Source organism: Myiozetetes cayanensis, unplaced genomic scaffold, assembly GCF_022539395.1.
Source record: "Myiozetetes cayanensis isolate MyiCay16 unplaced genomic scaffold, myiCay2020 scf10, whole genome shotgun sequence".
Classification (NCBI taxonomy): Eukaryota; Metazoa; Chordata; class Aves; order Passeriformes; family Tyrannidae; genus Myiozetetes; species Myiozetetes cayanensis.
In genome coordinates, this window is record NW_026086605.1 from 16159644 (window position 1) to 16185777 (window position 26134).

General features: G+C 41.1%; 2 protein-coding genes across 11 annotated transcripts in view; one reads left to right on the forward strand and one right to left on the reverse strand.

Annotated features, from left to right (window-relative positions):
• IDE (insulin degrading enzyme) overlaps window positions 1-3539 on the reverse strand; it is a 60170-nt gene extending 56631 nt beyond the window's left edge. For 2 of the 4 annotated variants that reach the window (XM_050305250.1, XM_050305249.1), the window contains exon 1: window positions 3132-3333. In XM_050305250.1, the coding sequence (XP_050161207.1) occupies window positions 3132-3244 (113 nt within the window). In that variant the 5' untranslated portion in view covers window positions 3245-3333. Of the gene's footprint in view, window positions 1-3131; window positions 3334-3427 lie in introns of those variants that run through there. The other 2 variants (XM_050305251.1, XM_050305252.1) reach the window with 2 other exon arrangements.
• Window positions 3540-3633: 94 nt separating this feature from the next.
• Window positions 3634-26134, forward strand: part of KIF11 (kinesin family member 11) — a 28151-nt gene continuing 5650 nt past the window's right edge. Inside the window, exons 1-18 of one of the 7 annotated variants that reach the window (XM_050305242.1) lie at window positions 3635-7035; window positions 7317-7391; window positions 10789-11315; window positions 14307-14439; window positions 14577-14674; window positions 14756-14834; window positions 15165-15350; window positions 15433-15557; window positions 18148-18238; window positions 18495-18737; window positions 18851-18946; window positions 21098-21186; window positions 21639-21726; window positions 22502-22690; window positions 23825-24032; window positions 24335-24507; window positions 24812-24934; window positions 25768-25926. In XM_050305242.1, coding sequence (XP_050161199.1) covers window positions 11116-11315; window positions 14307-14439; window positions 14577-14674; window positions 14756-14834; window positions 15165-15350; window positions 15433-15557; window positions 18148-18238; window positions 18495-18737; window positions 18851-18946; window positions 21098-21186; window positions 21639-21726; window positions 22502-22690; window positions 23825-24032; window positions 24335-24507; window positions 24812-24934; window positions 25768-25926 — 2280 coding nt within the window. In that variant the 5' untranslated portion in view covers window positions 3635-7035; window positions 7317-7391; window positions 10789-11115. Of the gene's footprint in view, window positions 11316-14306; window positions 14440-14576; window positions 14675-14755; window positions 14835-15164; window positions 15351-15432; window positions 15558-18147; window positions 18239-18494; window positions 18738-18850; window positions 18947-21097; window positions 21187-21638; window positions 21727-22501; window positions 22691-23824; window positions 24033-24334; window positions 24508-24811; window positions 24935-25767; window positions 25927-26134 lie in introns of all 7 variants that reach the window. The other 6 variants (XM_050305245.1, XM_050305243.1, XM_050305246.1 and 3 more) reach the window with 6 other exon arrangements.

The following is a 26134-nucleotide window of genomic DNA, read 5'->3' on the forward strand; positions in this document are numbered from 1 at the left end:
CAATTAAAATTAGCCTTTTCCTAGCAATTCTTCGCTTCAATTTTTTCGAGGTTGCTGAAAACTACGGAAATTCCAAAAGGGTTTTGAAGCCTTTGATTATTTGAAAGATTGAGGATTTTTAAACTTACGTAAAATCATCTGGTTTAAATTTTTAGACGTCATCATAATATAGGATCTTCAGAATTTTCACAAATGTGGCTTTTATCATTATTTTCATCAGTCTCAAACTGAGTGTTAAGAACAAGACTGATCAGACTAGTTTCTGTGCTACATGACCAGCTGCTTGAAAATCTATTTTACATATTTGCTTCAGAAATGTACTCATTAATTCAGTTAATTGTTTTATGCCTTGTATACTTGCAAACCAGTGGGTTCTCAGTCTCTTCCTCCCTCCCTAACATTTTTCCTCCATAACCCTACAGTTGCAGGGCTTGGTCCACAACCCCAGTACCCAGTGGTGGTGTCTGGTGCGTGGCCCTGCACACACAGTGGAAAACACCAAACTGGATGCTATAGGAGAGACCTCTGTGCTTTATTCTAACAGTATCTTGATGTGTTATTTCATAGATTTTATCTACAAGTAGCACATCAGATTGCCCAAAACTCTTTGTAAAGCCAACTCATTTAATACTTTATGCAACCATCTGTCTTATACCCTCAAAAAGAAAAATCTTGTGAGGTCTGACTTAAAAAAAAAAAAAGATGAGACTAAAACTTGTGCAAAACACCAAGAAATACATAGAAAGATGAGAGAACTGGCAAGAAAATCTGATCAACAACAACAGAGAGCACTTCAGAATTCTGAGTCATTAAAAGCACTGTAATACCACATTAAAAGCAATTGCTTATCTGACACTAGAGCTCTGACATAACCAACAAACCCATAACAACGAGCAGTTTACAGGAGTCAGGGATGTGTTTCAACAAAGGAAGCCCTGGCTATTCACCTATTTGGTGGTTTAGCTTTTACAGTTTTGGACAATTCAATTCTTGTTCTGCTAACCCTGTAAGTAAACTCTCGACGTTACAGCATTTTTTTCCATCTCAATTCTTCAGGCAAGCTGCAACTCATTCTAAAAAGAAGTTACAGAAGGTCAGTTCTTAATAGAAAGCAACTTTCAAACAAGCTCCATCAAAAATCACCTTATTATATACACAATATGCTACCTCATAAGCATATTTTATCAACTTATGGACATCACAGAAACTGAAAACAAAGATGTGAATTGACAGACCCTGCACATGCAAACACATAACCAGATGCAAAACCAACTAAAGCAATTTCTCTAGATTTTTATTACAAACTTTCTGATTTCTATCTTGTTAAAAGATCAGAATACCAATAAAAGCATCTAATACAATAGAATTAATATGTAAAAAATATCAACCCAGTATGCAATCTCTCAAACGGTCTGACAGTATTTTCAGTAAATGACTTCTACAATAACCTGCAATGAACCCCAGCTAGGGGTCTAATACCTTCCAGTTCAATGAAACACTGGAGATACTAAACAACTTGTCCCTTCCCTCTTTCTTCATGACCTAACAGGGTAGGGGAATCCCTCTGTATTCATGTGCAAAGTAAGTTATATGCTTGACAGTTCAATCAACTCCCAAAGGTATCATTTCATCCAATGGATTAAGACACATTTTACGCTGACTGAAGACAAGAAATGAGAAGGGGAGCAAAAAAGCACGCAAACGTGGATACACGAATCCTTCTAGGGACTTTCCAACTAGAACAGATCATTTCAATGCTGTACATGAGACAAAAAGGAGGTAAGAAGTTCTAACTGTGAAATTATCTTGCTGCTTGACATGCAGATGAAGGTTACAAATTTTATGAAAAGTTAAAGCTGAGAAAAGGTGAAAGCACGAACAAAATACAGAAACAGAACACGTAATTGAAAAAATACTTAATTTTCACATCTTAAAAAAATCATCACATGAAAGTACTATGCCTGCTCTCTTTTCATTATAATTTATGTAAATCCTAATTCACAATTAAAATTAAACAGATGATTAAATCATGCTGGTAGGTAGTATGAAAACATAACAGGCCTATTCACATATATGAAGTTAAGTCCAAATACTGCATATATTCACATGCTTAAAGAGGAGTAATCTAGAAGGAGAAACTAGAGCCCGAGAAAAGCATTGGCTCCGAATATGCGCTGTGGATTACCTTTACAATTCTGAAGCATAAATAGCAATAATGAACAATAACGGTGCATCCGAATTTTGACACGCAAGCACCGACAGTATGAGTCATCACAACTCACTTTTTTCCCCGGAAAGATACTACTTTTGACGTCTCTTGTGCAGTGTTAAAAATAGATTTGGCTACTAAGGTACAGTATTAATGAAAGAAAAAAACAACTTAGCCTTTGTCCCTTATTCAGCTCCCTTCCTGGAAAAACTTTGCCGAGTTGTTACGCAGTTTAATTTGCCCCTAAAAGTGAGCCATGCCAAGCCTCCCCCCGCTCCTCCCTCGATCGAGGTTTCTTCTCTCTCTCCACCGGAGCTGGTAACACTGGTAACACACACACACACAAAAACAAGCCCCGCACAATGCCAGTGACAGACGGCTCGTCACAAGCTGAAGAGGCCGCTCCCAGCAACTTTGGGTAACTGACAGCAGTTTCTTCTTAAAGAATTTAAACTTACTTCCTCCACACACACACAATTAAGGCTTAGGAAGTCATGGGAAGTACCGTGAAAATTCATGGGTTTTTTTCCGAGGGGGAAGGGAACAATAAAGTAAGCCCCCGGGCAAGGAAAGCCGCACGGCTGATGACCAACCTTGCTTTGTCAAGGGAGGTGCAGCTGCAGACACCGGAGCACGTCAGCCCGGGCGGCAGCGCAGGGCAGAGGGCAGGGCACAGGGCAGGACTCCGGCCTCCCCGGCACACCCGGCCCCGCCGCCCCCAGCTCGGCTGCCCGCGAAGGCTGCACCGCCAGCCCCGCTCCGCGGCCCGAGTCCCCCCGACTCCCCGCCCGCCACACAAGGTGCCCCCGCCCCGCCGCCGCCTCTTACACAACCCCGCGGGAGCTCCGCGGCCTCCCGGCCTCGGGTCACACGGCCCCGGGTCCCGCGGCCCTGCCCCGGCCCCACCACACTCGCACCGTACCCGAAAGAGCTGCGCCGCCGGCCCGGAGGGGAGAAGCGCGGGGCCGGGACGGCCCAGGGGCGCGCCCAGCCCGGCAGAGCCCGGCTCAGCACAGGGCACAGGCGCTGCCGCATAGCCCTGGCGGCCCCGCCGCCAGCACCGGCCTTGCCCGCCGCCCGGCCCGGCTCCGCTCGCTCAGCACGCGCCGGTCCCCGCCGCCATGTTCTCCGCCCGCCTCCCCCGCCGCCCGGCCAATCCCTCCCGGCGCCCGCGGGGTCCCGTCCGCCCTCCGCGCCCGGGCCTGGCGGGACCCGTACCTGGGGGTACCTGGGAGTGTCGGAGCTGCCTCTGCCGCCGGGAGGGCCGGGACTGCGGCTGGGGAGGGGGCCGGGGGCCTCTGGGAGGAGGCGGAGGCGGCGGAGGGGGTGGGTGGCTGGGCGGGGAGCCGGGGCGACACTCGGCACGGCGGGGGGGCCGCGCCCGGCGGAGGCGGACGGGGCTGCGGCGGGAAGGGCAGCGGGCCGGCCCCGGGCTGCGCCCGCCGAGGGAGCGGCCCGCCCGCGTCCCCGAGTCCGCGCTCCGCGTCCCTGCCGGCGAAAGCCAAGACAAAAGGTAATTAGACGCCTCGTAATTTGAGCACAGTGGGTGCAGCGCCGTCCTGAGCGGCAGAGATTTCGGGTGTCAAAATCTTCCCTTCCCCGGGGACAGTGCACCCTGCGGCAGCGCTCTCTCCTCGGGAGCTCCGCTGGAGCCCGCTGGCTGCCCTCACCTGCAGCCGAGCTCTGCGGCCCCTCCGCGCCGGGCGCTGCATTCGCCTCGCAGGCTGGGTGTACAGCTGTAAATGCTGGGTAAGATTGGTTGCCGTATATTTGATTTTCTAGGGAGATTTTTTTTTTTCTTGGTAGATTTCCTTGTAGGAAAATCGTGCATGGGGCTGGTTGCTGTAATTCCTTTGTAGGGGAAAAAAAACCCACACAAAAAACCCCACAACATGAAAACAAACAAACAAACAAAGAAACACAACAAAAAAATCCCCACCAAAACCAAACCAAAAAATCCCACCACCCCTCAAACCCCACTGTTTGAAGTTCTGGTAATGTGCTTTCTTCAGGTGTATCTATTTTACTATGTCTTATTTTTCAAAGCTAAGGGGGGAAAAAAAGAGACAAAAACATGCACAATATTTAATGACTGATTTTAGCTTCCCCAGTGCTTCCCTTTTATAAAAGGTGGTATCTTACAGAAGAAAATTCACAGAACCCTCCTGTCATAAAAAGGTAGAAAGATGGGCCAGATGAGTTACCTAAGGTTATTTTTGCACCCAAAGATGGAATTGAAGATGTAGCAGAAGTAGCTTTAAAATGCTTTGGTTTAAAGTACCTTTTTTTTTTTACTGTCAGCTTTGGTTAAATTTGTTGTTAAGATGTGGCCGCATACTACTTCATATGGTCAACAGGGAATCAACAAAATCTGTCAGGGAATGCTGGTTTCCAGTGAGGTCTGTGCTGCTATAGAGATGCTCTTACCCATACCTGAGCTACCCAGTTAAAACATTTGTGTCTGCATCAAGTACACCCACACTTCTGGCCTCTGTTTAGACACGGAACTGTCTCTCAAGTTAACTCATCCTGGTTGGAGCAAGGCGTTTGGTAGTTTTCACCTAAATCAACTGCTTGGATTTAGAACTGTGTGGGTGCCTAATTTTAACACAGTATGTTAACTACTGCAAAAATGTCCTCATGGGATTCTAGTTGGAGGCAGTCTGGGTTTTTTCCAGTTCCTAGTGTATATAAAAGTGAGGACCAAGCCGGACAAAAAGAGGACAGGATAAATGGTGAGCTCTTAATTCTGACTTCCGCCCTATTGCTGTTGCCGGTACATCAGAAAGGCTCATCCCTTGGTGTCTGACAGAAGGCACGCTGCCGGGTGAGTGCCTCTTCATGATCTGTCTCCTCCCTTTCTGAAGCAACTAGGAGATTAAGAGGTTGTGAATTGGAGCATTCTGTTAAATTGGATGTATGGTAGAAATGCTTCTGCCTTTATTGTTAACACATGCTATAGCCATGTTGTATCATTTACCATGTAGGGTGAAAACTATAGAAGTAAATAGTTTCAGGCAATTTATTCTTTTCTTCGGGTCCTGACAGAGAGTTTGCTAACCTAATGAAGCCAAGTGCATATGTTTAGCTAATGCTGGCCTATATTTAGCTGCTCTGGTAAATCCTGCCTTTTCCTGTAAGTCTTGCCTAGTATCCATAGGGGCAATCCTGGGAAAGCAACATAGACTGCACCTGCAAAACTGTGGTGGTCTTCTAATAGCTGGATCTAAACCAAGCGTGTCTGTAGTTGTGGTGATGAAAGATGGTGCCTCCTCATGCACCTATCGTAAGTATTGCAGCAGAGGTCTGCAGTGGAGGTCACACCTATTTTATCCACTCTAAGCTTCTTTAGTGGCTGTTCCATGGCACTGGTGTGTCGTGGTTTAACCCAGCTGGCAGCTAAGCACCATGCAGCTGCTTGCTCACCTCCCTCCCCTCCAACCCCAAGGGAACGGGGAGGAGAATCAAAAGTAAAGCTTGTAGGTTGAGATAAGAACAGTTTAATATTTGAAACTAAATTATAATAATAATGATAATAAAAAGACAAGTGACACACAATACAATTGCTCACCACCTGCTGACCAATGCCAGAACCTACCCCCAAACCCCAAACAGCCCCTTCTGGGGACCTCCCTCAATTTATATACTGGGCATGATGTTCTATGGTGTGGAATATCCCTTTGGCCAGTTCAGATCACCTGTCCTGGCTATGCTCCTTCACAGCTCTTTGTGCACCTCCTCACTGGCAGAGCATGAGACACAAGGAAGTCCTTGATTTAGGATAAACATGACTTAGCAACAACAAAGATGTGAGTGTGTAATGCACATTATTCTCATACTGAATCCTAAAGACAGCACTGCACCAGCTGCTGAGAAGAAATTAACTCTATTCCAGCCAAAGCAGGACACGCTGATGTTTATTCAGAGCAGGTTGGGTTCTTATAATCTGACCCTTCTCTATTTCAATTTATACTAGCCAAAATTAAAATCATCCACTATTTTGAATATCCATGTTTTAAAGATATTTTTAATAGGACACCATCAGCAAAAGTTAAAAGGACTTGCAGTAAAATTTGCTTCTCAGTCTAGTCCAGCAACTAAGATTTCTTCCCCATGAAACTTTAATTGCTCATAGACAGTTGGTGTTTTCTGCCTTCTTCATCAGCTCTAGTGGAAAAACAGGTGTTATCTAAAAGACCAAATGAGCCTAAATATAATTTAGAGTAAGTGTAGAAATTATTCAAATAGTCCCATGAAGAAGCCTTACAAAATAGCAATGTGGAGATCCCTCTTCAGGATATGTGACATAAATGTACAATGCAGAGAGAGAAAGTGATCTTCAAAGTAGGCAGGTTACAAATAATTTAAAATAAAACTAGTATTTTATACTTGTCTTGAGAGCTAAGAGACAGCAAGTGTAGAACTCTTAAGTACAGTCTTGATAGGCTTCTAATGGAAGCATGTTTTTGCCTAGATAAAATTCTGGACCAAATTCAAATTGTAATTGTATGTAATAGGGCTTTGTAGCAAACTGGCCTCAGGCTCAAAAAAAGCATAGCTTATGATTGTTATTTCCACTCCAAAATAAATAGTAGCAATTTCATGATGTGGCATATATGGAAAAAAATTGTCTATTGACTACTCTCAATCGAAAAATACTGAATGAATAAAATTTTAAGATATTAAAGGTAATGAGGCCAAGGAGACATTTCCTGTAGACTTCAGTCAGTCCTGTCAAGTCTGTATGTTTCCAACTTTCCCATTAATTGTTTCTTTTCCTGTTATGTAAAGGATATCTTCCAGCTGCACACCTTTAGTGAAAATAGGTAAGCCTATGGAAAATGACTAGCTTTAGTCTGAGCTAATTACACAAGTGCATACGTCCACCTACGTGTGGTGTTAATTTTTTATTATGGCAGCTATAAAAAGATGTAAAATGCTACAGTCTGTGTCGGACAGTGATCTGGCACACATGCCTAAAAAGAAAGATCTTTTATACTGTGTATTTTCCCTAGTTAGTTGAAATCAGTTCTGGTTTTAATCGTGCATTGAGTCCTTAATTTCAACAACAGTTACTTTATTGCGTTTTATCTTTTGTTTTTAACAGTGACATAATTATCCTGTTTGACTGAAGGAAAACCCTGTCCTCAGCTGAAAATATACCAGTACAGTGTGTGTGTGTGTAAGTCCTTATTGTTTAACTTTCTGTATGTAAACAATACAGAGTTTAGAATATTACTGGCCAACTGGACAGGCTGTTCAAAGACTAGAAATTGCTTTATGCTTATCTGAGGTGCAAGTCGATTACCCTTTAATGTGAATATGCAATTAATCAGCAAATTTTTGCTATGTCACTTATAGTGTTGAACAATATTATGCTTTCCACATGTTCAGTACAGTTGATACACTGTGTAGCATGTTGGTAATCAAAACAGGCGTTACTAAGCCTTAAAGAAGTCTCACCCAGCCTTATAATTTGTATTAATTATATCTCTCCATTATTATACCTTATATAACCTTTCTTCATTCTTAGCTAATCATGTTTTGTGTCAACAGTTTTACTATTTGTGAGGCCTCTGTACCTGTAATTACCCAGGTGTTCTGATACAACTCTTAGGAAAACAGTGTTTATTTTGTCTATAAATATCACCATAATTCAATGGCTTTTTGTTGGCAAGCTATAGTTAAAAATTGTCCTTTTTTATCCATATGTGGAGATTAGTAACTTCTACTGAAGTTGTTACATTGGCTGATGTATTAGTATATAATTTAATTTTCTGTAATGTTTTTGTCTCTCTTAAAAAAAATAAAAAAGATTTATCACAGATAATGTACATGCCTTCTTAAAGGTAATTCTCCCAACCACTGTTGAGACTAGCCTAAGTATTCTTGTATTTATTTTTATTGCTTGTGAAATGCTGTTACTCAGTTTATGTTTACAGTGTATTAGTATCTCTAGGTTCAACCTAGTCTAAGAAAATGTACAACCTATACTATAAATTGACCTCATAAAACAGGTCTACAGCTATTAAATAGTATCTTTTTTTTAAGCTAACTTGATTACCAAAAATACATATTTTTCACTTACCACAGCTAGAGCAAAAGTAGCTATGGGCCAAATTTAACTCCCAATAATTAAATAGATTCTTCTTGTTTAAATACATGTTTAAATGATGTGTTCTATGTTTGTGAGAGACGTGTTATATTTTGAGGAAAAATCTGACTTTAGTACCAGAAAAATAACAAAAAAGCAGAAGTTGGAAGAAAATATATCTTGAGTTCCAGTACTGTGTTCTTTTGTATGGCCCATTTAAAGGAGTACAGAGCGGAAGGTAAAGATTCAGATTCTTTGCATACCTGCATTCGAATTTTCAGTCTAGCAGTATCTACTACAAAGTTGTCTGTATGAATAATTTTTGTCCTTAGCATAGATGGAATACAAAAAAGCAAGTAAGAGTAAAGGTGGTCTCACTGTGTTTGCCATGGACATTGCTCTTATATTTATTTTCCCACTTGGTTAAATCCTTACTTAGCTGAAGCAAAATGTATTATTGTGATTTTTAGTGTTTCATTAAAGGGAAAAAGGTAGCAAGTCTTATTAACATGAAGCCACCAAAGTCGTTTTGGTTTGAAAGTTAAGCTCCAAGACTGTTAGAAAATTTGGGTTCCTTAGTTTCCTGTTGTGGTTTAACCCCAGCCAGCAGCCAAGCCCCACACTACCACTCGCTCACTCCCCCACCTGTGGGATAGGGGGCAGAATCAGAAGGGCAAAAGCTGGAAAACTCATGAGTTGAGATAAAGACAGTTAATTAGGGAAAGCAAAAGCTGCACACACAAGCAAAGCAAGGAATTAATTTACCACTTCCCATGGGCAGACAGGTGTTCAACCATCTCCAGGATAGCAGAGCCCCATCACACGTAACGGTGACTTGGGAACACAAACAGCATCACTCCCAAGGTCCCCTCCTTCTTCTCCCCACTTTATATACTGAGCATGATCCCATAGGATCTGGAATATCCCTTTGGTCAGTTGGAGTCACCTGTCCTGGCCATGTCTCCTCTCAACCTCCCATGCACTCCCAGCCTCCTCACAAACGTGGCAGCACAAAAAAGCCTTGACTCTGTGCAAGGCCTGCTCTGTATTATCAACCCTGTGTTCAGCACAAATCCAAAACATAGCCCCATACCAGTCACTGTGAAGAAAATTAACTCTACCCCAACAAAAAACCAGCACATCATGTATGTAAATTTTGCTTTGTTACAAGCTGTTTCTACAGAATCATTGCCTTATTTCTAGGTTTGAGGTCAAAAGGTTAAAAATTGATGTTGAAGGGCAGTAATTTATCTGGCAGTTACTCACTTGGAAATGCCTGTCCCTGCAAAGTAGTTTTCTTGTAATATATTCATATACTATACTTACTTTCAGATTGTATTGTTTTCAGTGGCATGCAAGCAGTAGGATCTTGTATGGGGCAAACAAAATACTTTCTCAGAAAGGCTTGAAATGAAAATTGTAATTAATCCTTATGAGGTTTTCATAGCTCTTGTCCTGTTTCATCATCAACCTACATTTACAGTGGCAGACCAAATTTCTTGAATGTTAATGCTTTCTGATCAATTTCTGCTCGCAGCAGAATAGGAATCCAGTGCTTCGTGTCCTTTTCTGTGAAAGTAATGTATTTCTCAGATCTTATTCTTTGTGCCTAATATAAGATTGATTGGCCCTGACATTGTTCTAACTCTTCAGATTAATGGTAGAGGAGCATAATGTAATGCTGCTTCATGTCACTGTCAGAAAAATTACTGCAAGCCGTAAAGGTTAGGATTTATTTGTTATTTATTTTAACAATTCATGGAGGAGGGAAATGTAAATTTCAAAGCAGCCAACTTAGGGAAAAAAAGTGTGGACACTTGCAAAATTATAGATAGGTAATCTGAATTTCAGGAACTGGGAAGGCCCTAGAAGAACAGCAAAACACTGTAGCACCATAGGCCATAATAGGTAGATGACAGTGTGACAGTCTGTAGGAGCCAGTACAGCTTTGTTGGAAAAAAAGTGTGTCAGATCAGTTGAATCTTCTGCAACATCTGCCTCTTCCCCTCTACCCAGAAGACCTGTTATCCTGTCATAGATCTCCACCTGTGTGAGTGGCTCACATGATCTAGTTTCAAAGCAAAAGGATGGATGTAATGCACCTGTGGTGCTTTGTCCTGGGCCTTTAATTACTTTCATCGTGATATAAGATTTTCCCACGAATTGATCAGGCAACACCCACCTGTAAACATATGGCAACTTAGAATTCAGTGATGTTGATGAGTTGTGCTGGAGACCAGCCTGAGATGAAGCGTGCCCAAGGGACAAAGGGTCTAGAGCAGAGCTCTGCAGGCATGGCCCAACTGGGCATGGGGTGTGCCTGGCTGTGGTTCTGCTGCAGGCACGTGGCAACCTGGGCTGGGGCACCACCGACGGAGGGCACACCAGGTGCCCTGCTGGGAACAGTGGACGCTGTCCTCCACCACGTAAATTAGAGATGGGATTCATTTTTTTAAGCAGATAAAGTAATGCTTCCACTCTACAGGCCATTTCCTAGGCACGCTCCTCCAATTTCGTCGTGATGTTTGAAGAAATTGTGGACTAACAGGAGAGCCAGCAGGGACAGAAGAGCGGAGGGCTTGACCTGCGAGGGAGGGCTACGTGGATGATGTGACTGTTGAAGACTGATGTGCGCAGCGAGGAGCTAGGCTGCCCTCACACCTGGGGCTGTCAGCTTCAGCGGAGGCGGGACGGGGCCGTACCGGCCCCTCGGGGTATCTGGGAGGAGGAGGAGAAGGAAAAGGTGCGAGCAGCGCAGCCGTGAACCCCACTGCGACATCTCCGCCCTGGCGGGGCGGGCCCCGCGTTTGAAATGCCGTCCCGTGGTGCCCCGCGGCCGCCGCTGATTGGCCGGGCCGGGCGCTGCGCGGTTCAAAGCGGCGGTGGCGCGCGCGGCACGTCCTGCTCCGGCAGCGCCTCCGGTCCCGGCATGGCTTCCTTCGGCTCCCAGGGCGGCGGCACCTCCAAGAAGGAGGAGAAGGGCAAGAACATCCAGGTGGTGGTGCGGTGCAGGTGAGTGCGGCGGCTCCCTGGGCGCGCGTTGCGGGCCGCCCGGGCGAGGACCCTGGTCGGTCTCTGCGGGGCTCGGGGACGCCGCGGGACGGGGGCGGCCGAGGCTGTGCCGAGGCGGCGTGCCCGGCGGTGGGTGTCGGCGTGCCCGGCGGTGGGTGTCGGCGTGCCCGGCGGGGGGTGTCGGCGTGCCCGGCGGGGGTGTCGGCGTGCCCGCGGTGGGTGTCGGCGTGCCCGGCGGGGGGTGTCGGCGTGCCCGCCGGGGGGTGTCGGCGTGCCCGCCGGGGGGTGCTGGGGTGCCCCCCCGGGCGTTGCTCAGCGCGGGAGGCGGCCCCGGGTGCCCGCGGGGATCGGCACTACCGCACATAACGCTGCTGCGGGCCACCTCTGACGGCTGGAAAAGGCCAAAAGCTGCAGTTCCCGAATTTAAGTCGTTGCACACTGCTGTGCAGGAAGCTTAAGAGCTAGGTCAGAGTTAGTTATTAGGACTGATGTTCAAAGCGCACAAAAACCCAAACTGAATTTTTACCTTCCGTGGGAAGCCACTACGCTTTAACAGCTAATGAAGTTGTTGCTACCCCGCTTCCTTGCATCCCTAACGTAATTTGATTGGTGCGGACTCTCCAGTCGAAAAAGCTATGGGATGGGGGGTCAACCGTTTAAGTAATAATGACCAACTATCTTTTTGATCATATAAATTTTTTTTTGTATTAATTGATAGATTTCAGGTACCATAAAATTAGGTTCTCGTTGTAATTTTGGGATGACTAAAGAATTGCTCAGTGATAGTAGATCTTAAATAATGTTAAAGCGTTGCTTGTTAAAGCTATGATACTCGTAATGTGTTAAGAATGGTGTTTGAAAAACCATTAGAAGTTGAGGGGGGGATGTTGAGCCAGAATTGCAAACATTAGCTTGCATATTATATTTTAATGCCTTTTGCAATCGTGTTCTCAAGCTTGTGAGTTCTACTTTTACAAATGCACAGTGAAAATAGACATTTAAAGCAGTGTTCCCTTATTTTTGCAATACAACTAAAAAGGTTCTGTAACAAATATTATTGAGTTGGTGAAAGTGTTGATGTGAGTCAAGGCTATTACAAAAGAATAAATTTATTGAAGCAATTGAGTTTGAAACAGTCAAGAGCAATCATTTTCTTTTTCATCTGATTAGTCTCTGTTGTTCTGGAATAGCTTTGCTATGTATTAGTGTATTTTTATTTTATATGATAGTAGCATCAGGGCTGTCCATGATGTAGTGTTCTGCTTTTGTTGCAATTTATAGTCTTAATTCCTATGTCAAGATTTAGTCTCTAACCCCTAAAAACTTTCTTTCCCACCCTTGCTCTTGCCCTTTGTAGAGCTTTTCTTTTTTTAATAGCTTCGGTGTACTTGAGCTAGTAAATGTTTTTTCCACTCTTCCTTTCTCTTCTTCATCAAGTTAGGTTCTTCTTATAGATATGTAAGTAGATGTAGTTGTGTTTGTTTGTTTCCAAATTTGTTTCCAAAAACTGATCTGTCTGAGCATATAAAAAAACCTTTTCAAGCACCACGTTTACTGTGCTTTGGTAAAACATGAATTTGGAAACTCAAAATGCATGCATTAGCATTGTTAATATGTGTGATAGTCCTTCATACCGAAAGGGATGAACCTGTGATTGAATGTCACCATGGCATACCAGGCTGCTGCTTGTCTAGTGGGATGATGACAATGTGGACGTGTGCTTCAGCCTTGCTAAATTATTCCTCTTATCATAGCTGTGGGCTATCCTACCTCCTGCATTGTACTGGCTCACTGTTATATTGTTAAACAGCAGAATATATTCACTATTTAGCCTTCTGTTATTTTAAAAGTCACAAAACCGAAACTGTAATTTGCTTCTGCTAACAAGATTTTAGTGATCATCTGTTGTCACCAGTCAGTCTTGCGCCAAAGTGGCTGGTGGTCTGTTTAGAATCTGACACTTCAGTCTCAGTTCTATGTTGAGGAAGAATTATTAACCACAAGGGTCAGGAAACTCGAGATGCCATGTGCTTGTGGGGTTTTGTGTTTTGTTTTGTTTTTTCTTTAACATAACTTAGAGAGCACCTGAAGTGTCTCTGTTAAAATATTTTAAAGTCAGTCAGTGCAGTAGTGCTAATAAATGAGTAATAAAATGAGATTTTATGCTATTAGTTTTCAGCCTACAGTCATCTCCATGCTTTAACGAGAAATTGTTGCAAATGTCCCTTCAAGGAAAATGGTGCATCAGGTTTGAATTAACTTAGTGGTGAAACAAAATGCATACCGTAAAGTTCCAAAAAATTTTTATCGCCTCTATTAAACCTTTTCACTATGATGAGTTTTAATTAATGGGAACTTCCCCTCAAAATCTGTTTTGTCTGTCTTATTGAATTCTGTTCAAATACATCAGCATTATAAAGGTTCTGATATTGCTGTTTTCTGTTCTGCGATTAGTAGGGTGTGTTGGAATTTCTGGTGCTTCAGAGTCTCACATCATTGGCATGAGATGTAGGCATTGTTGCCTGTGTAAATGAAAAACAAAAGAGGGAATTTTAAAAGTTAGTTTGATTTACTATTGCACTAACTTGCATGTATAAGTGTTTTCCTCTTCCAAATGCTCTTATTTGTAGAACTGTTTGGTATGATGAATCTTCTACCCCCTTGCAGTTGAAGAACATGTTCTAATGCACCTTAGCTACGTGTGCATCTAAATGACCTTAAAAGTGGTTATGGACCTGTTAAAAATAGATGTAATAAAGAGCTATGGACACTTGATTTGCCCCTCAGTGACAGAAGGAAAGGGAGGGTCTTTAAACTGCCAAACGGTTGCATTTTTTTCTTAATTATTAAATAAACTAAGTTAAAAACTCTTTTCCTTTTACCCAGTTATACTATTCTAGATCTTTAAACTGAATGACGTTACTGCCTCATCAGTTTGTGTTCTTGTTAGCAATGATATCAATCCAATTGTCTTAACTCCTGTCTTTTTAGGCCTTTTAATGCCTCAGAACTTAAAGCAACCTCCCATCCTGTTGTAGACTGCGATCAAGCAAGAAAGGAAGTTAGTGTCCGCACTGGAGGAGTGACAGATAAGACATCAAAGAAGACTTACACATTTGATATGGTTGGTAACTGCTTTGTCAACTCGGGCACTTCTAGAAACAAGCTAGTACATTTCTCTAATAGGGTCTCATTACTGTACAGTGTGATGCTATACATCACTGTACAGATAAATGGGATGTGTTATCTTTGTGTCAATAGGTTTTTGGACCTCAGGCTAAGCAGATTGATGTATACAGGAGTGTTGTGTGTCCCATTTTGGATGAAGTTATTATGGGCTACAACTGTACCGTGTTTGCGTAAGTAAGCCAGTAATGATTATTAGGGAATTTTATTTGAATTTCAGTTTCTTGTTTACATTTTTATTTTTGCTCTCACAGTTATGGCCAAACTGGTACTGGTAAGACCTTCACAATGGAAGGGGAGCGGTCACCCAATGAGGAATATACTTGGGAAGAGGTATATTTTCTCTCCAGAGATTTCTCTTGCCTATACTAGTTCAAAGTTGGAAACTACAGAAAGCTAAAGAAAACTGAGAGTTGATGTCCTTCAAATCCTGAAGCTGACTTTCCTTAACTGTTTGTAGATTAAAAAGTGGTCTCACTCATTCAAGTGAAAAGCAAAACTTTACGTCTTTAATGTATTGCATACAACTCTTGGCAATTTTTATATGGAAGATCATCTTTGTCCAAAGTATTCTTGCTTATATCCAATCAGGCTGTTTAGCAGAAACTCCACCCCGTAACCCCAAGTACCTTTATAAATTAAATGCTTCTTTTTAATTTCTAGGATCCACTGGCAGGTATAATACCCCGCACATTGCATCAAATATTTGAAAAACTCACAGAGAATGGTACTGAATTTTCGGTGAAAGTCTCTCTTTTGGAGATCTATAATGAGGAGCTTTTTGATCTTCTGAATCCTACTCCTGATGTTGGAGAAAGACTGCAGATGTTTGATGACCCTCGAAACAGGGTTAGTCCTTTCAAAATTTGTTATCTTAAGGCTTTCAGGATTGCTGAGAGATGTATAATAAGTATGTATTACTTCCTGACAGAGGGGTGTAATTATTAAAGGCTTAGAAGAAGTAACTGTACACAACAAAAATCAAGTCTACCAAATCCTGGAAAGGGGTGCAGCAAAGAGAACAACTGCAGCTACTTACATGAATGCATATTCCAGGTACAGATCTTCCTCATTTCAGAAACTGTATTTTGTTCTTTATTAAAGAGGATCTTACTGAAGAAGTAAAAGATGATTGGAGCTGGTCCAAACCTGGCATGGTCTTGAGATTGTGTATTGCGGGGCAGACTGTCAAATGTTCGTTAGAAAGCCAGAGCTAAAACTTCCTCCTTGTGGCATCCAGTGAGGTGATTGTAATCGGTGTATGAAGAGAGATCGTGGTTTAACCCCAGCCAGCAGCCAAGCATCACACAGCTACCTCCACCTGCAGGATGAGGGAATGAATTGGAAGGGTAGAGGTTGGAAAACTCATGAGTTGAGATAAAACCAGTTTAATAGGGAAGGCAAAAGCTACCTACACCAGCAAAGCAAGGAATTAATTCAGTGCTTCCCACGGGCAGGCAGGTGTTTAGCCATCTTCAGGAGAGCAAGGCCCTGTCACGTGTGATGGTTACTTGGGAACACAAACGCCACCACTCCAGACCTCCACTCCCCCTTTCTCCTTCTTACCCCTGCTTTATACACTGAGCATGATGCCATATGGTCTGGAATATCCCTTTGGTCAGCTGAGGTCAGCTGTCCTGGCTGTGTCTCCTCTCAACCTCCCATGCACTCCCAGCCTCCTCACCAGCATGGCAGCAGGAAAAGGCCTTGGCTTTGTGTAAGACCCACTCAGCAATAACAAAACCCTCTCTATGTTCCACAAATCCAAAGCGCAGCCCCATACCAGCCACTGTGAAGAAAATTATATCTACCCCAGCCAAAACCAGTACAAAGAGCATTATAAAATCTGAATACTTCTCATCTTAAAAACAGGCAAGATATTTCTCCCTGTGTGATTTTTAGCATAAGCTCCCCCTCTTGCTTAGAGTTTGCATGCTTTGTTATTAACATATCCCTTGTAAATACAGTGGCTATTTCATACAGTAGCCCTGCTATTCCACCTAATCCTAGCTCTGATAAAAGTATCACAACATTCTTAACTAGACATCTAGTTATTTCTCAAAGTTGCAAAGTCAACTTTTTCAAAGCCTTCTGTGACTATAAAAACAGAAGACATAAATCTGACTGATAAATCACTGAAGTACATTGCATGTACTAGGGTGAGATAAATATTCTTTGCAGTATATACTGTGCATTTTCAATAGGGCTATAGTCCTTTCATGTTTGGAAGATGTTTAGTTGATATACCTGTATTGGAGAGGTGGGTTACCTTTGTTCTAGCTCTTTTAGATGGTTGGGTGTTTCGACCAATCCCGTTTACTAAATAAAAGCTTGGTATAAGCGTCTCAAATACCCTCTTCTTTCCTCATCAGCAGTAGAAAATGGTACATTAGGATTTGTTACAGAAGTTGCAATTTCAAAAAACTGCTAAGATCTGCTTTTTACAAGGTAACACAAGATCCTCATTTCAAATCCTGGCTTCTGAAAACTTGCAAAACTAGACTGTGGAAGTTGGGGATAAGGTTGAGGAGAGGGTTTTGTATAGTAATAGAGGCTATTTCATAGGATTGCAGGTCATAGTCAGAATCTAGTAGAGACATCTGGGTCTAAAATAGTATTTCTTATTGCTACTTTTGCATTCTTGAACTGCAGATAGGATATGTATATCACTGTAATGATCCCATATTGCAAAAGTAAGCAATGCACCCTGCCTGTTTTGTATTTTAAATTAAAGGTTTACTGAGCATATCTGTCTACTGGTGGAAGGGAAAAAGTATTTTCTAATATAGATTAGAACACAAAACTAATTTTGTCTGAAATTGCAGGCAATTTAGATAATTCATTCTACCTCAAATGTTGTTTTATATATAGTTTAACTGATGTAAACCATCTGTGGCTTTCTGTGTATGTCAGCTTACTATTGTAAAAACTTATTAAAGGAATAAACTCAACCTAAAATCATCTTTACTGTGAGGGTGGTGGAATGCTGGAACATGTTGCCCAGAAAAATTGTGGATGCCCCATCCTCAGAAGTGTTCAGGGCTATGTTGGATGAGGCTTTGAGCAACCTGCTGTAGTGGAAGATGTCCTTGCCCATGATAGGGGTGTTGGAGCTGGATGAAACCATTCAGTGATCCTATGGTCCTAAACTGACCTGAATGAAAAATGAATTTAATTTCTAAATTTTTAATATTGGGTTCAGCTACTTGATTATTTTCATAGCCTGAACAAAGAAAACTCTTCCTGAAGATCACATCCTATCAAATTGCTCTTAGCATACATATTGACTAAACTGACTTATAGATTTTTGTTTTTCTGTGAGATGCGTGTGAGTTGAGAACGCACAAATGTAAACAAAACCAAAACATTTCTCTTGATTTTGCTTGAAATAAGATAAAATGTATCAAGATTGAATGAGTCAAGTGTCATCCACTTGCTTCATCACTGGTTTTAAATACCATATTCCTATGTATACACACAAAGTATACTTGGTAAAATAACTATGTATTGAAAATGTGTAATTTGCAGTTGATAGGCTAAAAATGTATTCCCTAAAAAGAGCACAGATACATGACTTGCAGTAGTGTCATGTAGCAGGTAGATAATTTGGCTTTAATGGAACATCTGAAACTGGTTTCTCTTGCAGCCGCTCCCACTCAGTGTTTTCAATTACCATCCATATGAAAGAAACAACAATAGATGGAGAAGAACTTGTTAAAATTGGAAAGCTAAACTTGGTAAGTATTTGAACTAAGTGGTGTTGATAGCATTCTGAAAGTCGTGAACTAGAGTTTGAGGTTTTTTCTGATAAGGGGAAAAATGATTGTTTTCGTAATGTGATATGAGCTACATTTGTCACTCTGAAGAATGTCAGTCCCGTTTGTTGTCGTCGTGTCTCTTGAACAACTCTCCTGCTATTTTAGGTGTTCTGCAACACCTTGGGGCAGGCATTCTTCAGGGTGGTTTGAGATAGAAACATAACCTTATTTTCAGGTTGATCTCGCAGGAAGTGAAAACATCGGTCGATCTGGGGCAGTTGACAAAAGAGCTCGTGAAGCTGGGAATATCAACCAGTCCCTCCTGACACTAGGAAGAGTTATTACTGCTCTAGTAGAAAGAGCCCCACATATTCCATACAGGGAATCTAAACTCACAAGAATCCTTCAAGACTCTCTTGGAGGACGGACAAAAACATCAATAATTGCCACAGTTTCTCCTGCATCTGTAAATCTTGAGGTAAATTTTAAGTCTGAAAATCTAGTCCTAAAATAAATAACACATTTTGCTAATGATAAAAAATATGAGTTAAATTCCTCAGCTTGACCTCGTCTTACATCTATTTTTCACAGGAAACATTGAGTACACTGGAATATGCCCACAGAGCAAAGAACATAATGAACAAACCTGAAGTCAATCAGAAGCTAACGAGGAAAGCTCTTATTAAGGTACTAGACATGCAACTTAGCAAATGAAGTTATGGGTTATGTTTGATTTTGTTAATGTAGTCTTTGCTGTGCAGGAATTATGAGGGTGTGGAGAAGCTGTAACAGTAGCAGTGCTTTTCTGAAGTGATTCGAATCATTGAACTGGTGCTTTTAAACTAGAGCTGCTCTACTGGTACAGGATTAGTCACTTTGCAGATACTGAAACTGTCGCTAAGACTGAAGTTGAAAAGAGAGGGTTGTTGCTTACTGCCTGTGGCTCTGTGTGGGGATTACATGTTTACAAGTTATTGGAGAGCCACTAAATGACACTGTTTTTCTTTCTGGAGTTGTATTAGCAGGGTCAATCCTTAGAAAGTCCTTTAATTAAAGTGAACTTGTCAGTAAGTTTGAGTGAAGAGCCAATGTAAAGTAGGTCTCTGTTACAAAGGAAGTTGTGATTCCAATTGTAGGCTGCGAGATGCAAACAAGTATGATTCAAATGGAAGGTTCCAATACATATATCCAATAGTATGATTTTTAAATGGTACTGTACTGAACTTAGAACAGAATGAAGTGCTTTGCTCCCATGCTGTCGTGGTTTTGCCCCCCAGCCCATCCCTGGGGCTGAGGATGGTTTTGTCCAGGTGATTTCCGGACAAAAAAAACAATCAAAAAGTTCAGTGACGCCTTCGCTAATTACATCTTTAAGAAAACGGAAGAGAAGGTTGTTGCGCAGTTGAAATTAGGAACAGCAGCCATGTAGGAGAGACGCGGTGGGCCCGAAGAGGGCCAAGGCCCCCTCCTCCCCCGGCTTGGGCCGGGGAGGGGGGCAGGTGTAGTACTGAAGCCTCCTTTCTCTTCTGTAAAAGAGTGAAGAAAAAAAAAGGTTTAAAAGACGAACTGCTTAGATGAGAAACCGCTGCAGAAGAATTCCAGCCATGAGATAACAAGACTTTCAAGGTCAAAGCTGCAGTCGCAGAAGAGAGAAGAAAAGTTCGAAGGGGGGAGAACTGGTTTTTTCTCCCTTCCGCTCTCCCTCCCTTCAACAGGGTAAAGACTGAAAAATAAAAACCCTGCCACCTGTAGAAGTTTGTTGGAGTGAAGAGACCCCCCATGCGGCTCACAGAGGAGCTTGTGGATGCACCAGAGATTTGTGACTTTAACAGAGAAAGCCTTATGCTGGAGTAAAAGCGGCTCAGATGAGGCAGAGTCCTGTTAAAGACTTTGTGACCCTCGAAGGGATCGATGCTTATGTTGGAGCGAGACGGCTCAGATAAGCTTGGGATCTCAGTAAGAGATCCATGCTGCTGCTGTTGAAGATTTATGACCCTGACGGGTATTAGAACCTACGCTGGAACACAAAACGGTTCAGGTAGGGATGTTGGGATCCATGTGTGGGATCCGTGCTGCTGGTGCTAGAGAGAACTTACGCTGGAGCAGAAAATGGCTCAGGTGGGATATTGGGATCCGAGTAAGGGATCCAGACTAGACCCATGCCAAGAAGTCTATAAAAGACTGTTCTCCCATGGGGAGGGACCTCCATAGGGAAACAGGGGTGAACTCTTAAACCATTATCCCCTGTAACTCTGTGGAAGAAGATCCATAGTAAGCAAGTGTCCCCTTGCAAGTCTATGGAAGGAGACCCTTCAGGACCTGGGTAACCCTCAGCCTTCGGTTTTAACCCAGGAGGGGGGTAGGCCCAGCCCTGGAGGCCAACACAGAATGAGAGAGAGATAAAGAAATTCCAACTGCGACGAAAGTGCTGCAGAGTTACTGGAGAGAGAGAGCTGGAATTCTGAGAACAGAAAAGGACTGCTTCTCCTCCTTGGACTGATATAAGGGAAGTGGGGGGAGAAGTATCTTCTGTAAATACCTAATACCTTTTACTTAAGTAAAATTATTGTAGATATAATTCTTTAGTTTTAGTTTAATAATAATAATAAATACTCATACCTTTTTTCAATTTAGTCTCTTTTTGTCTGCATAAACCTTCTCTCAACTAGTAGTAATTGTATGTGGGGGTATAAAAGTAAATTGAGCCAGGGCAAAACCACGACACATGCTTATGCAAAACTGCTGTAGAACACTACCTTTGTGAAGTATCTGTTAAGCTAAATATCAGAACCAAAATAGACATTTTCATGTTTACGTGGGATTGTTTTTTTTATACAGGAATACACTGAAGAGATTGAGCGTCTGAAGCGAGACCTTGTTGCTGCACGAGAGAAAAGTGGAGTCTATATTTCTCTTGAAAATTATGAGTATGTCTTCAAAATTTCTATAAAATGACTAGCAACAGATCTCAGATGCTGGTACAGAAATCCTTTCAGATCTATTTTCACACCAGAAAGTTGAAGGAAAGTCAAGAAAACTTAACTGACTGGTCAACTTGTTCTTTAGAAGTTTAATTATTACACAGATAATAGGCATTTATTTATATGTGGAATAAGTACCATATGCATAGCCAGGATGCAGATTTACACCATGCAGTCTTTCAGTGGAAGTTCATACATGAAAGCAGACTCAATATAGTTAACTTCACTTTTAAGAGGGCTAGTTTACACAGAAAGTTTACAATGGAAAATTGTTTTAAATCTTTTCTGCATTAAGTGAAAATTAGCTGCTTTTCATCTGGAAGTTAGCAGTGTAAAAACCTGTAGATAATCTTGAAATTGCCTCTTACTTGACTGATTTGTTTTAATCTTTGTTTTAGAGCCCTTAATGGAAAGCTGACTGTTCAGGAAGAGCAAATTGCAGAATATATTGACAAAATTGGTGTTATGGGGGAAGAACTGAAAAAAGTAGGTGATGTTTTTGAACTGTTACTTAAATCTGCCAAAAAAATGGAAGAAATTAATTCCTCCTTTCAAAAGGAGGAAGTAAGTCTGAGCAAAGAACAGTCAAAAGATTTTAATTTTAATTTTTTTTTTCGGTTTGGTTTGGGTTGGGTTTTTTTTGTTGTTGTTCCTAAAGTTTCACAATTAGTCAAGAGCTGAAGCTTCCTAATCCTTGAGTCAGGAAGTTGAAATAACAACATATATAAGTTTTAGGGTGCAGTATTTATTTTTTTAAAGCTGTTCTCATGTTACTTTGCTTTGCTGGATTTTCAGCTAAAAATCTGCTTGTAAAATGGTATCGTCTCAGTTGACAGATACCTGCTTAGGAGCAAAGAATGAGCAGAGAGGGTCATGAGCTCCCATTAGCAAATTATACAGAAAATTGGAGCTCCTAGTAAAAGAGAAGTGTAGGTATTAATTTGCTGGAATATGTAATCAGATTTATTGACTCTCTCCAGTCTATCTGCTTATGTTTGTTCAGTGGGATTTTTTCTTTTTCCTGTAACAGTGGTTTGCTTTTGTGCTTTGAGTGGGGAAGCATGGGATTATTTCAATGAGAATGGTGTTGGGTTGACATTTTCAGTGAATACAAAGACCATACAAACCTCCAGTTTAGGTTTAAGACCTCTAACTCTTACAGCTAAAATTACATTTTACTTCTTGATATTGTTGCATAATTTGGGAGACTTGAATTCTTAAAAAGTGGTGTTGACCTACTGATGTTTGTCTTCCTCTTTAGATCACGGAACTATTCACAGTTAGTAAAAATGAACTTCAACAGTGTAAAACACATCTGCAAATCAAGGAGAAAGAGCTAGAAGAAACACAAAAAGATCTGCAAGAAACCAAGGTTCATCTGGTTGAAGAAGAATATGTGGTTTCAGTTTTGGAAAACAATGAACAAAAACTTCATGGCACAGCCAGCAAGGTTGTCATAGTTCTTGCACCTACTGTAAAACAGCTTCCTATGTTTAGGAGTTCCATGGGCTGTTCAAAGAAATCAGTTGTTGCTAGAGCATGATGCAAGTGAGACAAGCTGAATTTAAGATGGAAAACTAGGCTTAGAATGCAGGACTTTCTCTGTGGTAATATTGACAGTTGACTGCTAAACACGCTGGTTGGTCTGGGACTAACTCACTTTCAGGCCAGTTTGTCATGGGAGTTCCAGTGCTTATCATAAGTTGTTTTGCAGAATAAGTAGTTTTCTTTTGGAAACTTATGACTGGCCTACGAAACAGTAAATGACGTTATGACTGAGGAACTTGGTCTAGTGGAAGATATTCATGGAGGAGGCTTGGAACTAGATGAACTTTAAGGTCCCTTCCAAGTCATTCTTTGAACTGGAGTGGAAAAATAGCAAAGAGTTTGCATAACATTGCCCTGTCACCTCTGTATTTTAGGATATGACTTTGATCGGTCATAATTATCGAAACAGACGTGGTGTAGGGAGACAGACTGTCCTGCTATTGAAACTGCAAAGTGATGAAATTTGTATCTTTAGACAACATGACCATTTTTTCTGTTTGGATTCCTGTAAGATTGAAAGGGAATGCCTGGTTTTTTGCATGTGGGCTGTGGAATGTTTTTGTGAGACGAATGGGTAGGGAAATAATTTATGCTGACTACAAAACCAAGACTCTGCTATTTTTATGAATTCTAGATTATTTTAGAAGTAGTACCAGAAAGTACTTGCTTGAGTACTATATTAAAGAATATAGTTATTGTCAAATTGTTCAGAAAAAGTTGAAATGGCTGGGAATTTTCCAGTTACTATTCTGAGATAAATGGTACCTTAATTTCTTAAATACTGAGGATGTAATTTATTAATGCTTTGTCTTGAAATCCAGAACAAATGTTCTCTACTAAGTAACTTTTTCCCATGTTCTAAGACCATAAATGACATAACACCAAGATTCAGAACAGTTGTAATTTGATAATGTAAGGGGAAATATCTTTCTAGAGAGAGAACTTCTCTAGCTCAGAACTGTTGTTGATTTTCCTTATATAATATGTGCTTGAGTTCTTGTTTAAACACTGACTAAAATAACTTTAAAATTTATAGTTACTTAGTACAGTTGAAGAAACTACAAAAGATGTATCTGGGCTTCATGCGAAACTGGACCGTAAGGAAGCTGTTGAACAGCACAATGCTGTTGTCCAAAATACATTTGCAGTACAAATGAATGCTTTGTTCAACAAAATACAGGATTCACTTAGTGAAAACAGTTTGAAGCAGCAACAGATGTTGACATCTTACACAAATTTTATAGGTAAGTGTAATACCTGTATCAGTAAGATAGGTAAATTTTATAGGTAAGTGTAGTACCTGTATCGGTAGTCATCCTGAATTTTTGCAAAAGTAGTCTCAAAGACTGCTTCCTAAAATGGATCTGTTTTAGGAAAGTGAAAGAGGCTTTATTTGTAATGATTACAGTTGCACAATTAATAATGTATCTTGGATGATCAACAGCCTTCCTGTGCTGTGAGAGACGGGTGATGAGCAATAAAAAAAGTTCCTGTCTTACAGGGGAACTCTTAAAAAACTTGTAACTCTTCTTGATTTCTTTCATAGGTGACCTCTTGTCTACCAGTTCTTCAACAGCTGATATTCTTGCATCGGTTATGTCAGCAGCTTGTGCCTCTGTTAAAGAATTGGTTTCTACAGAAATTTCTCACATGTCTGAGAAAATAACACAGCATGAGAATCTGTCACTGGATTGTAAAGCTGAGCTGCTGAGATTAATTGTTAGTATGCTTACGTACTCTTATGCTACTTAAATATATGAAACTATTCTTGATCAAAAGGGGCTTCTGTAAATATTACATCGTTTTTCTGATGCCCTTTACCTTTATCTGCTTCAACACTTGACCATGATTATGTCCCTCCCCACTTCCTCTCCCATGTCACTATCACAAGCTGTAATGTACTGTATAGCAAATACTGTCATAACAGAGTGCATGGATATGTATATAGATAGCTTCTTGCAAATGTAGATGAAAGAAGAGCCATAATATGTTTTAATTTTTTTTTTTCTACTGCTGTTCCTAGGAGGAACATGAAACAGGTTTAGGAAGAGCGTTAAATAGCTTGACACCGGTGGTAGAATTTGTCTTGGGGTTAAACTGTCAGTTTCAGAGTAACATGAAGAAATACTCTGCTGTGGCTGACCAGGTAATGTACATAACTTCTCACTGTGTTCTTCTGTTTTATTTAATTTACAGATAACATGTTCTTTGTTTTTCTGCAGTGTGTCAGAGTATTTCCGCTTTTGGTCTGTCCTTTTCGCCTTTATCCTATGAGTTCTGCCTTTTAACTCTTCCTTTCAGACTTCTTTTTCCACTTCTGAGTGTGGTAAACTTGCTTGTTACCTATATTGGCATAACTAAATGCCTCAGTTGAATGGTAAAACACAGATGCTTAAATCTACATGTAACAAATATTTGATAATACACATAATAAAAAAAATCAACTTAGACAAGTCTTATCACTCCTATTTTTTTAGTCACTTTGATTCCTGGGGAATGTGATGCTTTAAATTGTTAACAACCTTAAGTGCAAACAATGTTGCACTTATTAAAGTCCTCTACTTTTTCCTTACTCTTTCATTTATTTTTTTTTCCATTTTGTAAAAAACCAAGTCTTTGTTTCTGGTGACTCCTTATTCTGACTGAAGAACTTTCCCCTTCTCCTTGTCTAAAGGCTTTTTATTGGTTTTCAGACTTAGGCAGCAAGTAGTCCATGGCTTACCAACTCTTTCTGTACCTTGTCTGCTTTTCTGTTTTGTCAACCTTGCATGCCAGATTTTCTGTTTTGAACAGACCACCCCAAGTTCCAGTCTCAAACTTCAGATTGCTCTAAGTGTTATTTTCTGCCTTTTATGCACAATACGTTATTAATTACTTTTGACATTGCTTGGGTTAGTTTGTTTCTATATTAGTTATGCTGGGGAAAAGTATTAATTTATTAAATAAAGGTAAATATCTAACTGTAAATTTTTTTTCAAGATGGAGGACCACAAAAGGGAAATGGATACCTTCTTTGGAGGTCTTTCTCTCACTCTGAAAAAAATACGTGAAGAAGTGGACAGTGGATTTGCTGAACTTCAGCATAATTGTGATAGCTTAAAAGAAGAAGTGGAAATGACGAGGTTGGCACATGCAAAGGTATCCTCAGAGAAAGAAGAAATTCTAACACCATGTGTTTGCTTACTTTGATTTAAACTCTTGGTAGCAATGGTACCAATATAAGTATAATGGTAGCAAACCATTATACTTATATTAGGACAATAACTTGATCTTTTCTGACAGAAACTTATTCTTTTCAGGTTTTGTTAGGCTGCTTTAAGTAGTTTGTGTAGGAAGGTAACAAAAA